General features: G+C 36.9%; 1 protein-coding gene across 1 annotated transcript in view; it reads right to left on the reverse strand.

Moving 5' to 3' along the window:
- Nucleotides 1-14,019, reverse strand: part of CDK17 (cyclin dependent kinase 17) — a 103,006-nt gene continuing 88,987 nt past the window's right edge. Inside the window, exons 11-17 of the mRNA XM_066262072.1 lie at nucleotides 10,858-10,978; nucleotides 8,398-8,495; nucleotides 7,765-7,870; nucleotides 5,073-5,115; nucleotides 3,991-4,081; nucleotides 2,236-2,313; nucleotides 1-1,709 (exon numbers count right to left, since the gene is read on the reverse strand). Coding sequence (XP_066118169.1) covers nucleotides 1,672-1,709; nucleotides 2,236-2,313; nucleotides 3,991-4,081; nucleotides 5,073-5,115; nucleotides 7,765-7,870; nucleotides 8,398-8,495; nucleotides 10,858-10,978 — 575 coding nt within the window. The 3' untranslated portion in view covers nucleotides 1-1,671. The remainder of the gene's footprint in view (nucleotides 1,710-2,235; nucleotides 2,314-3,990; nucleotides 4,082-5,072; nucleotides 5,116-7,764; nucleotides 7,871-8,397; nucleotides 8,496-10,857; nucleotides 10,979-14,019) is intronic.

A 14,019-nucleotide genomic window follows, 5' to 3' on the forward strand; every position in this document is an offset into this window, starting at 1 on the left:
TTTTAACAACATGAAGATTTTGTTATTATAAATTTCAAAACAAAATGAGAAATTTCCACATAATATTTATAACCTTCAAAGTAATACATGTCTGTCAGTTAGAAATAACAGCAGTTTGTTAGGCTACAGGGTTTAACATAAAACTAATTTACAAACGTGAAAAGCAGTAGTGGTCCAATATTCACCATTACACATAAATTTGTTTCTTCCAGAAATTTTTTAAAAAATTAAAATTTCAGTATCATGAAATATTAAAATAACACCCTAAACATGCCACAATCTCTATTCACAAATAAAGTTAAAATGAAATATACAAAAATTCACTTAATACTGTTAAATAACAATAAACTACAAGATTTCCTGAACAGAAATGGTAGGACCCCTGAATGTTTTACAGTGAATGTCAGGAAAAAAATTAAGTTATGACTATTTTCATGAATATAAGCCAAAAATTTACATGACAATCTCAAAATATACCAATTAAGATTTGTAGTTTGTAAGATGCACTAAACAAAAATACCTTAAAGGTTAACACAAATGCTTAAAACACTGTTACCTACACCAAAGTGTGTTTATGATGTTCAAAGAGATGCATAATTAAAACTGTAATAATTATTTCTGGTAAACAGAGAATACCTACAACGCTTTAAAACAATTCTCACTTTTCCCATTTGTATTTATCATGGCTCATTTCATAGACATATTTCAGCTTTCAGCTGATTCCAAGTGAATGTTCTTAAAACACACGCATATAGACAGCCTCCAAATGAAATATGTAAGTTGTTCCTCAATGATATATCATCTTTCAAAACAAACAAAAACATGACCTCTCATGTTTGACTGGACTTGTATGGTTTCGTTTTAACTAAATTAAAGCACAATGTATAAAACAGGTAAGTGTATTAGTATACAAATATCCAATAATATGCAGTAAATAGTTCTGAAATGAGGAAAAGTAAAAATAAATAATTTTGGTGCTTTAATTTATTGGTCTCTAATGTGAGATCCCCAAAATGTCACGTATTCACTTGCTGAATCAACTGCATCACATGCTTTCCTAAACATAATGTGCTTATCAATTTCCTAGCTACTCTATTTGCCAATGTTCAATAAAAAAATTATATAGATCATATAGCATGAACTTAGAGTGTTCAAGATGGCTCACTTATTTTACTGTTAAGCAAAGCTGAATTTACATTCCAGGATACACCGCAGTTTAATTTTAAAAACAAACAAAAAATGCAGCAGTAAAACAATTCATGAGGAGAAACAGATGCATTCACATAATAAAGCCACTGCAACTTCTTCAGGCATTCAACTGTTGTGTTAAATAAACAGACAGTAGTTATTTAGCAGCAATGATTCCGCAATAAATAATGCACTGTGTTTCTCAGTCCTGCACAAAAATTGCAGCTACAGTTACATCAATAGCTGTAACCTACTGGCTCTAATGGCAGAGAAGACTTTAAACCAACTGTACAAAAAATTGTCACACTGTGACAACAAATATAAAAACAATCTGTAGGTCTGAAATAAAAAGACTCCACTGTGAAGAGGACAGTGTAGACAAACGGAGATTCCAAGTCCATCAAAAGAAATAATCGCCTTCAGATCTGAGTCCTTGATTGACAAGAAAGGCTGGGGGCTGGGCTTGAAACCATGTTATCAGACTTAAAAGAGCATGCTCTGTCTTCTGTTCTTCCCATGTCCTAAAATATAAAGTCATTTTATGAGGCAGTTCAAGGTTCAGTTTTTATCTCACATATAGTACTTGGTGACTCTAGGAAGCTTAGCTTCCCACCAGCAAAAGCTAATTTTCCATGGTAAGAGTGATCAGCACTGTCTTAAATGACCCTTTGTCGATGGGTCAGTCTACAGCTTCTATGCTTCGAAGTGATGAACCTGATGACTAGGGAAGCACAAGATGTGTCTTCTGCCTCAGGTGCCAGGGATGACGTGTGCAGTGATCAAGCCAGGTCACTTGTAAAAGGTCTCTGTGCCATCTGCAGCTGTCAGGCTCCCTGACTTGACTGAGTCAGATTTTTCTCTGAAGAATTACTGAGCTGCCCACATCATACAGAAAAGTGAGTATGTGCAATGCTAAACATAGAGAGTTGTGGAACACTGTACATTGGTTTTTACATCAATAATTTTACTGATCAATTTGTAAACCAAAAACTGGGTTCCACACAAAATTTCATGATCGACACGTGAAATGGTTTATGACAAACACACCTGTCTCTGGATAAGAAGAATTTCGAAAACCCGGGTCCTTTTGCAACTGAATCTCTTTCAAACTGAATATTGAGACACCTAAAATGCATAGACAAAAATTATCAGGTGAAGGTCTAACATTATTAAAATAAATAAACCCAACTATAGACAAATGTTTAAAAGTAAATACTGACTCAGCATGAAATATTTATACTACACTTATAAGGTTATAGCCCTGCTGAAATATTTTCCCTTTGGTCCCAATGTTTTAGGAGAAGGAAATAATCTCCCTTCAGAACTCCCTCCCCACCGACTCTGCTTTAAATGATGCTTCAAGTATGCATTTCTCTAAGGAGAATATACATTGTCTAGGACTTACTGTGGTTGGGAGACCTAATCAAAATGTTACTTGGTTTTAACTCTGTCTTTTTTCCTCCCTCCCAATGGTGGCATGAAGGTATCAGGTAGGTCCTCAAACTATCCTCAGATTTTTAAAAGAAAAACAAAGATTAGGTTTGTACTTAACTGCCTACCTCAAACTATGAAACTTGATATTAATAATGAAATATAACCATCACCTTAAAAATACCTGTAATTCACCTTTCTCATTTGCAATCTCTGCCAGAGAAGTAACCTTTCATTGAAAAATATATAGTAAGTTTTAAGAGAACAGTCTTACATTCTTTAGATTCCACTCAAACACACGTGGATGAATCAACACTGTCTAGTAAAGGAGAACGGGGAATCAATGCAAGCCTTTAAGTTCAGTTCCCAAAGAGTCTCCTAATTTTGTACTCACCTTACTCAATTTTAAAGTAAAACACTGAGGTAATAAAAAAAAAAGAATATTATGAGTGAAATCAAGCAGTTCCATCAGGCATGAGAAATGGGCTGGTTTAGCGATGGGCAATCTGCTCACCACTGTCAGCGCAACAGCAAAGGAAATCTTTATATCTTGAAAAGGAACTCTACTCTCTCAAGAAAACAATCTTATGTTTGGCTGTGTTTCATATTTTATGCATGAAATCCATTTTTAACAACTAGGAATCGGCAATACAGTCTGGGACTAACGATACTGTCTATCATCAGATGGCATGTTCCAACTTAAGTCCAGTATAAGACGAATTACCCATGCCTAAAGTCCTACTGATCTCTTACAGAGTAGTGGCAAAGGCCCTGGCCGGTTGGCTCAGTGGTAGAGCGTCAGCCTGGCGTGCAGGAGTCCCGGGTTCGATTCCTGGCCAGGGCACACAGGAGAAGCGCCCATCTGCTTCTCCACCCCTCCCCCTCTCCTTCCTCTCTGTCTCTCTCTTCCCCTCCCGCAGCGAGGCTCCATTGGAGCAAGGATGGCCCGGGCGCTGGGGATGGCTCCTTGGCCTCTGCCCCAGGCGCTAGAGTGGCTCTGGTTACGACAGAGCAACGCCCTGGAGTGGTAGAGCATCGCCCCCTAGTGGGCGTGCCGGGTGGATCCTGGTCGGGCGCATGCGGGAGTCTGTCTGACTGTCTCTCCCCATTTCCAGCTTCAGAAAAATACAAAACAAAAACAAAAACAGAGTAGTGGCAATGTGCTCACTGTCAAATGAATTAAAACACAGGCAAACAAGACAAATGAACTCCTTTCAAGAAATTATGATCTAATCACAAGATTAGAATTTTAGGCTAAAAACCAACAGCAATGTCTTCCTAAACCCCTAGTTCATCCCAGTCTCGAGCCCTGCATGAATGAAAATAAAGAGGGTGCGGAGACAGAGAGGAGAACACTAAAATTTCTCTTACTTTCGGGTAAAGCATGTATTCTTGGTCCCAGACTTCGAAAGTATACATGTTTCATGGCCTCTTCTGCTGAAACCCTTTTCTTAGATTCATGCTGTGAAAGAGCAAAGAGTTGCTTCATTAACTTTTTCTCTAGATACTGTAAAAGGAGGGATATTAGCACTACTTTTATCTTGATTACTTGATAAATACAATACCATTTTTAAAGAATCAATCTGGAGGTTCTCTAGATACACTCTAATTTGAGTTGCTATTGAGATTATGTAGTCAAGAGTATACCTCAGTACCAAATTTCCAAGATGAAGATGGATCTTAACTACAAGTTTAGATTCCTTGTATTTTTGAAGTGATTGAAATTAAAATATCTGAACTATTGTGTTACTTTTCTTCATGAACAACAATGGATCACTGAAGATATACCCAAAATCTTTATGACAGTCTTTATTAAATTACCTACCTATTCAATACCCACTTCTGTTTTTTCCTTGATAAGCTAGATTTATTTAAGGTATTCATGCTTCCAACTCCAACAGATGGATCATGAATCATGACTATTATAAGTTTGGGCTAATTATGATAATTCTCCCTAATTCCCAGACTCCCTTGTAATTCATGTTCTGGCCAATAAGACTTAATTTTGAAAAAGCCTTACAGGGATTTCTGGAAAAAGCCTTTGCTTTCCAGATACAAGAGGACTAACGTGGCTGACGAAACCCTATACTCTCTGTCTTGCTCTGAATGAGAATATGAATGTTATTTGAGGTGCAGCAACCTATACAACAGCAAGTATAACGGAGAAAAAGAACAAGATTGCAGAGAACTCGGCCTTGACCTAGTTAGTCACTGCCAGCAGTTGACTACCTCAGACTGTTCTGGGTCGCAATAGGAGACCCATAAAACACATGAAGAGAAACCATAATATTTTTTACTTAAGCACATACCCTAAGCATGCTAGATACTATAATAAATAATCTTATTTAATTTGCAAGACAAATTTTTAAAGAGATATTACTGATCCCATTCTATAGATAAAAAACTGAGGCTCAGAGAAGTCATTTAAAATGACAAAATAACATACAACTTACCTGAAGAAATTTTGTTATCAATTCAATTCCTTCAGAGTCTAACCTAGAAACAACAGAAAACAAGTGGCAGTTTATTCTACCTTAGCTAACAGCAACTTTGCAAATAAAACCATTTCCCAAGTGTTTTAATCTATGAAATATAGTGCCTTAAAATAACCCCCTCTTGTTGCTGATTTCAAATAGACTCGAAAACGTTTTACCCTCAAAAGACTAATCATGCTTGTTTTAAGAAGAAACCATAAATAACTGGACTTCCATTCAAATTTCCAATATTCAAGAATATTAGATTACTAAAAACTACAGAATTTTTGCCTGGTCTGTAGTGGCACAGTGGCGTAGAGCATAGACCTGGATTGCTGACATCATCAGTTCAAAACCCTGGGCTTGCCCCATCAACAAGGCACATACAACAAGCAAGCAATGAACAACTAAAGTGAAGCAACTATGAGTTGATACTTCTCACTCCGCTATCCCTGCTCTCTCTGTAAAATCAATAAAGTCTTAAAAAAAAATAAAAAACTATGTAAGTTTTAAAATCACCATTCTGTATCAAAACAAAGTAACCTCTATTTATTAGGAAGGCTTAAGTAAATTCCATCAATTTTCACAGTGGTCCAAAGAAAGCAAGAGTACAAAAGCATCATTTTCCCATTTCCCACTACACAGGTGAAAACAAAAGGAAAAGTGACCCAATGTATATCACTGTGGTCAAGATAAACATGGATGAGTCATTCACCAAACTTTTACAGGGTAGTCTGCTAAGTACGGGGTAATAGAAACTATAAATTCAATTTAAATATGCCTCAATAACTTCATAAAACTTAATTTAAAAGGGCCATAAAACCAATGATAGCTCTGCCCAGATAGCTCAGTTGGTTAGAACAACGTCCTGAAGTGCAGAGGTTGCTGGTTTGATCCCTAGTCAGGACACATACAGGAACACATCAATATTCCTCTCTCACTCTCTCTCTCTCTCCCCCTTCGTCTCTCGCTAAAATCAATTTTTTAAAAAATAAAAAAGTTATAAAAAAGAACAACCAATGATATAGTAAATAAAGACAGATAATTATTGTGATGAATTTAATATAATAGGAAGTAGATTAGGGATTATCTTAATGGGATAATCTCCTGATCAGAAATCACAAATTCTATCTTGCTGCCTTTCACTTCCAAAAGCACACTTATTAATAAAGAATATTTTACCATCTGAGGGCTCATAGTGAGTACATGAGTACTGTGGATGCTGTGACCTAGACATTCTCCAGACTCTTTATTCTGACAAATACACAGGGCTCCTTGGACACAGACAAGCTCGGAGCTCAGGCCACAGAGATTCTGCTTTAAAGAAGAGCTTCAACCTTCTATACTGGACATTACAATAGCAAGCAATACATAAATGACAAAATAAGATTTATGCTACTTGAGAAAGACACACAAAAAGTCTAACAAATAATATGACTCTTCCTAAACAAGTCTATTTAGAATGTTATTAGTTGCTACGGTAACAATAAGAACATCTATTCATATAAACACTTTAAAGACATTTTTGGTATCAGAAGTGTACTGCTAACCTTTTCATAGCTGCAGAATAAATGAAACTAGAGCAAGTGTATTATGTTGTGAGCAATGTGAATGTCTTTTGAGTAAAACAGGTATTGGCTTTACTTAGTATCATTGGTGTTGTTTTTTTTTTAAGGAAAGATGAAAAAATACAGTTGAAGAGGTTAGTTATTCTGTTATTTACTAAAATGTAATACATTCTGCAAGCCAAATTTTAATGGGAGTGTTAGATGGATCTGGAGGTAGGCTTGAGAAAAAACTATAATTGAATGGCCAACATTGAGGATCTGAGAGATCAGAGTTTATATTCTTCAAATACAAATTGTATCATTAACTTTTTTTTTTTTTGGTATTTTTCCAAAGTTAGAAGCGGGGAGGCAGAGAGACAGACTCCCGCATGTGCCTGACTGGGATCCACCCGGCATGCCCACCCGGGGGCGATGCTCTGCCCATCTGGGGCGTTGCTCTGTTGTGGCCGGAGCCATTCTAGTGCCTGAGGTGGAGGCCAAGGAGCGGTCCTCAGTGCCCGGGTCAACTTTTGTTCCAATGGAGCCTTGGCTGCGGGAGAAGAAGAGAGAGATAAAGCGGAAGGAGAGGGGGAAGGGTGGAGAAGCAGATGGGCGCTGCTGTGTGCCTTGACCGGGAGTCAAACCCGGGACTTCCATACCCCAGGCTGATGCTGTACTGCTAAGCCAACCAGCCAGGGCCTACGTCATTAACTTTGACTAAAAACTGTTGAGTCACCTTTTGTCAGAGTCAGGATTTTACTTATAATAATTCTGTAGGTTTTTTTTCTAAAGTAAATATAGAATAATTCTTTATAAAATTACATCACACTCTTCATGGCATTGAATAAGGCTTTAATTAATATCTTCTTTCTGGGAAAGGGAACAGTCTATATAAACTCTAGAATTCTAATACATGTGTTCTATATTCATTTTTCAAATAGCTCAATTGTTATTCACCATACTCTGGTAATCGTTAGTCACTGAAGGAACTTAATGAAATTAGATACTAAAATATTTATGAACTGTGTATGTGTATTAAATATTGAATCCTTACTGTGCATAGTGCTTCACGAGAGGAAAAGAATCGCACTGGTTTCCCCCCTTTGACTTAAAAAAAAAAATACCTGGGTGCATGGTTAATTAGAGGCTGCGGTTTATATTTTGGAAAGTTGTAGTTCTTAAACTCATCATTTGAAGCAACACCTGGCCAAGTTTCCTGAGATGGAGTTCCTGAATTAAAAAAAAAAAATTATATAAATATGTCAAAATTTATGTATACATAAAAATATATAAGTAGGCATAAGTAAAAAAAAAGTTTTACGGAATAATTTGCTATTTTGTAGATGATATGACTTTCAACTGAAGAAGACATGATAGAAATATTAAACATATGAACTTTTTCTGGACTTTGCAATAATGTCATAAAAATGATGATGCTCAGCTGATACCTAAGCTAGAACGAGTTCCTATCTAGTTACCATCTAAGCTAAAAAGAGTTCCTAATCATATGCTAAAGGTCAATTTTCAATAATGTTTCTCTTCTCTGCTCTTTCACAAAAGTAGAACTCAGCAAATAAAAAAAGTTACCTAGAAGGATCTATCTTTATCATAATTATGCTAATTATAAGTCACATGGTAACATCTATGCTAGTCTCAGCATCCAATTTTTAAATGTATTTTTAAAAGACAGTTTTAAAAAAGAAGTCTAGCTAGTCAGCTGTAGTTAAGAAATCACTGGGAAAAAGATTTCTTGTTACCTAGCAGTCGGAAAATTAAGTGCAGTTCATCTTCCACAGTTGATCCTGGGAATAGAGGTCTTCCAGAAGCCATTTCAAAGAAAATGCAACCAACGCCCCTTTAAAATATAGCATAAAAATGATGAGTAATCCATTTACATATATGGCACACAAATATATTTTCCTAAAGATCACCTATCTGAAGAATTTTGTACTAGCCTGCTTTTAGAAAACCTCCCGCAGAGACACTAATATTTATCCTATTTGTCTCAATGTCGATAATGCTATGTATCCAGTTCTTCCGAGTTAAATGTCCAGCTTTCCTCAGCATGACCCTTGGAGAATAACAATAACAAGAGCTAATATTGATTTAATATTTACTATGGGTTAGATAGTGGGCAGTAGGGATAGGGAGAAGCAGTTGATTCAAGATGTGTTTATGCAGAAAAAGCAGGTGGGTGGCAAAGTGGAGAGTGTGTGAGTATGGGTATAAGAGAATGAAGAGAAATGGATAGAGGTTCAACAAATGGATATTCTCTCTAGGATGTGTGAATACAGTCCTCCTATTAAAGGAATCACAATCTAGCAATTATATATAAAATTTATTTTTATATATTAAAATGTTATATAGAGAGAAAATGATGAAGCCATAATGGGAAACAATATGGTAGTTTTACAAAAAAAAAACCCTTATATGGAATTACAAGCCAGCAATTCCATTCCTACATATATTCTCAAAAGAACCAAAAGCAAGCCACAAAGAGATATTTGTACACCTATGTCCATATCAGCATTCTTCACAATAGTCAATGGGCAATGCAAGTGTACACTGACAGACGAATGGATAAATAAAATGTGGCACAAGCACGCAATGATTATTCAGTCTTAAAAGTGAAGGAAATTCTGACACATATAAAAGTCAAGTATCTACAACATGGGTGAGTTTTGGAGACATGCTAAGTGCAATATGTCAGTCACCAAAGGATTGTATATGATTTCACTAATATGAAGTATTTAGAAAAGTCAAATTCATAAGAGACAGAAAGCAGTGTAATGGTTGCCAGGGGCTGAAGATATAGTGGTTGTTCAATGAGTACAGAGTTTCAATTTTGCAAGATGAAAAAAGTTCTGAAAATGGATGGTGGTGATGGTTGTACAATAATGTGAATGCACTTAATCCCAGAGAACTATACACTTAAAATTGGTTAAAATGGTAAATTTTATGTATATTTTACAATTTAGAAAATAAGTTTAAAACAAATGTTATACAAACCAAAATTATAAACAATTGTTCAACCCAAGATAACGGAAGTATATGATTTATCGCCACATGAAGGGTAGAGGCGTTTAAAGGCAACCACAGTTCAGAGAAGATGTGCAGCCAGTGGCTAGGCTATATCCAGGAAGGGTTTATGGAAAACTGTTTTCAAAGTTGCCTAGGTCCAGGCCCCAGCCAGAGAAACAGAGCAGGCATTCCAGAGGGATGGGTGAGCACAGGTAGGAAAGCCCAGGTTATCCTTGAGACACAATGAGTAGCCTATTTGGTTAAAAGGGAACATCTGTATAGAGTAGTGGTCCCTAACCCCTGGGCTGTGGACCGGTACCAGTCCATGGGCCATTTGGTACCGGTCCACAGAGAAAGAATAAATAACTTACATTATTTCCGTTTTATTTATATTTAAGTCTGAACGATGTTTTATTTTTAAAAAATGACCAGATTCCCTCTGTTACATCCGTCTAAGACTTACTCTTGACACTTGTCTCAGTCACGTGATACATTTATCCCTCCCACCCTAAAGGCCGGTCTGTGAAAATATTTTCTGACATTAAACCGGTCTGTGGCCCAAAAAAGGTTGGAGACCACTGGTATAGAGGAATCATCTAAAGTGCGCTGAAAAAAGTAGTTTAGAAGCATTTTATGGATATCACTATTAAGTGTCCAGTTGAAGAACTGTACCTTTTCCTACAGGTAATGAATGAGGAAGGAGCAAAAGCGTCTGAGTGAAGGAGTATCATGATCAAAGTGGTGTATGAGAAAGACGGCAACAATATATTATTATTTTTAGATCAGCTTAAAACAAGTAGATTTTGGTGAATTTCAAATGATAAAAAAACAATAATTTTGTTTTAAACTACTATGTACCAGACACTCTTCTAAGTGCTTTATATATATTAGTTAATTTGATCTGAACATTAACCACAGAACAGCCATTTAAAGTCATTATTGTTAGTATTCCCATTTCTTAAATGAGGAAACTAAGGCACAGGCTTATAATTTGAATAAAGTTATTATACAGTTATACGTGGTAGAAATGGCATGCAAACCTAGGTGATCTTATGTGTCAGAAATCTTAGTTATTGCTTATATTGTGGCTCTTTAAAATAATACCTCCTTAAAAGTCAAACAGGTCAGTACTGTACTGTGTTAATGGGTACATCCTTTCAAAATCATAAATGGCAGTAACATTCACATATACTTACCACATGTCAATTTGTGTTGAGTACTCTGAGGAGCCAAGAAGCACGTCAGGTGGCCGGTACCACAGAGTGACAACTTCATTTGAGTAGGTCTTTGTGGGAACTGACTTAGCCCTGGCCAGTCCTTCACAGGAAAAAAACAACAACAAGAAATAGATATGATGGATTTCCCAGCCCATATCCTCAACATGACTCCAATCACAAGGATGGCTGAGGTGGCTACTCTGTTGACTCTTGAAGCTTAACAAAATTAGTTTTATGAATTAAAAAATATATATATTGACTGATTTTGGAGAGAGAAAAAAGGGGAGAGAGGGGAAGAAGGAGAGGGGGGAGAAGAATGGGGGGAGAAGGAGAGAAGGGGAGAAGGAGAGAGGGGGGAAATGGGAGAGGGAGGGGGGAAAGGAAAGAGAGGGGGAAAAGGGGATGAGGGAAGAAGAATGGGGAGAAAAGGGAGAGAGAGAAGGGGAGGGAAAGAGGGAGAGAGGGAGGGAGGGAGGGAGGGAGGGAGAGAGAGAGAGAGAGAGAGAAACACAGATCTGTTCCTGTATGAGCCCTGACTGGGGATTGAACTGGCAACCTCTGTGCTTCAGAACCATGATCTAACCAACTGAGCTATCTGGCCAGAGCTAGTTTTATAAATGTCTTAAGAGCCCTTGGTCTTGGATCCGCAAATCCTTATGTAATTAAACTAAATAATAGTAATTCCACAATCACAGATGATGCTTACTTTTATGTGTATGAATGTACCTGGTAGAATCTGGGTTAAACTTAAGATATTTCCCAGCTATCCATGAATCATGACAACAAAATTATATCCTAGCTGAACTTGAGTTAATAAAAAATATGCCAATGATATTGAAGTGAACAATTTTACTTCTACCAGCTATAGGCTTCTGTCACCTTTTAGCTTGATTCCAACTTTCATTTGCTATGCCAAATTTTATCAAAAAAGAGAAGTTACTGGTTCCAGAACCTGTTATTTTTGTCTCTAAAACATTTTTTCCTATATTTTTTCAATACAGCTGTCATACAATATTATATTAGTTTCAGGTGTACAACATAGTGACTAGACATTTATATAACTTATGAAGAAATCACCCTGATAAGTCCAGTACCCATCTGACACCATCCTGTTGAGTTTTATTGATGATTTCCTCGCAAAAGTCTATTCAGAAAAAGTTTCCTTAAAATAATTTACACAGCTGTTCTGTACTTATTTTAAACTTTAAGTTGTATGGATAATTTTTAAATAAGATGAACCTCACTGCCTTCGCATATTAATTGTGGTAAATGACATAAAACACCTGCCATTCTTTTGTCAATTTTATATGAAATTCACAACCTCACCTCTTGAGCCACTGGCATGAGAGTTGTTTTCACTACCTCTAAGCACTGAAATTCTGAAAAAGCAACTTTAAAAGATGTCTAAAGAAATTTAAATTTATTTCACTCAAATAAAACCAGAAAATAAAATAACAGGTAGGACTCACACTATTTTTGTTTAGTACAGTGGTGTAACTAGAACAATGTTGATACTATTTTTTAATTACAAGTTTTACCCTACCATTCTAATTTGGAAAAGTAAGTTCAAGAAATTATTTTCCTACCAATTTTGGTAATCAGCAAGATGAGAGCTGCTTTCTGATCTCTCTTTCTGATTTGTGGGTTACATGGGGGCAAAGGTCAGGGCCGCCACTTTACTCATCTTACAACCTATGGCATCAAAGCAACTGCCAGTGCTAGTTTCCTCAGTACTTACTCGCCTGCGCCTCAGAGAACTCAGACATGCTCCTGGTTCACAATTAGAATTTCAGAACTGGCATGAAATTAAATAATAATCTTCTCTAAAGCAAATTAATTAAATGTGATATGGTATTATTATATGTTATTTTCTATTATTAATGAAAATGTCTATATTAGTACTTCCTAAACTTGAATTTCATTGCTCACAAAAAAAAGGTAGAATTTTCACAGGGATCAAGAACTATTTACAAAAAAATCCTCAGTTACCTGACCCTCCCTTACTGGCAATCAATAATAATAATAACTAATATGTACTACTGTGCAATCAATAAAATATAACTGAACGCAGAACACAAAGTTGATTGTACTATCTTGTGGAACAATTAGAATTTCTGGTTGGCTTGTAGAATATAAGACTTGGCCTGGCTTGTTTTGTGAAGGTTAGAAGCAAAATTTCAAGCACTAGCCCTGGCCGGTTGGCTCAGCGGTAGAGCGTCGGCCTAGCGTGCGGAGGACCCGGGTTCGATTCCCGGCCAGGGCACACAGGAGAAGCGCACATTTGCTTCTCCACCCCTCCGCCGCGCTTTCCTCTCTGTCTCTCTCTTCCCCTCCCGCAGCCAAGGCTCCATTGGAGCAAAGATGGCCCGGGCACTGGGGATGGCTCTGTGGCCTCTGCCCCAGGCGCTAGAGTGGCTCTGGTCGCAACATGGCGACGCCCAGGATGGGCAGAGCATCGCCCCCTGGTGGGCAGAGCGTCGCCCCTGGTGGGCGAGCCGGGTGGATCCCGGTCGGGCGCATGCGGGAGTCTGTCTGACTGTCTCTCCCTGTTTCCAGCTTCAGAAAAATGAAAAAGAAAAGAAAAAAAAAAAAAAAATTTCAAGCACTGATACTATTCCCCCTACCAAACCCAAAGGTAAATTTCTGATGGCCCTTGCCATTCTTCTTTTGAATTTCTAATAGCCAAACTGGGTTTCTCTGCCATGGTCATTCATGTTGGGATTAAGGAATAAGAAACAGAAAATGCAGCTTGGCAAAAAAGAGGGGGAGAAATAACAATTATGAGGGAAATAGCAAACTATGCACAGAAGATTGTATGATCTATGTAAGCACATGCAAATAACTTATAATTTTTTGTTTAAACACATCACCCACCCATTTCCTTTTTTAAGGAAGAAAATAGCAACCTACTTTTCAAACAAATGGTAAAGTGATGAGTAAGTAAAAGTATAGGAATTTCTAGAACAAATTCACCACTTAATAACAGTGAATTTTTAAACTGATACTAAAAGAATACAATGACTAATAACTACAGCCTGTTGTCCCTGCCTTGATTTACACTAAGGCACCAGTAATGCTTCTGGATCATCAGTGCACAGATAACACAGTAAAAAAATGCAAATAACATTTACTATAATTTTG

The sequence above is a fragment of the Saccopteryx bilineata genome, chromosome 1 (assembly GCF_036850765.1).
Source record: "Saccopteryx bilineata isolate mSacBil1 chromosome 1, mSacBil1_pri_phased_curated, whole genome shotgun sequence".
Taxonomy (NCBI): Eukaryota; Metazoa; Chordata; class Mammalia; order Chiroptera; family Emballonuridae; genus Saccopteryx; species Saccopteryx bilineata.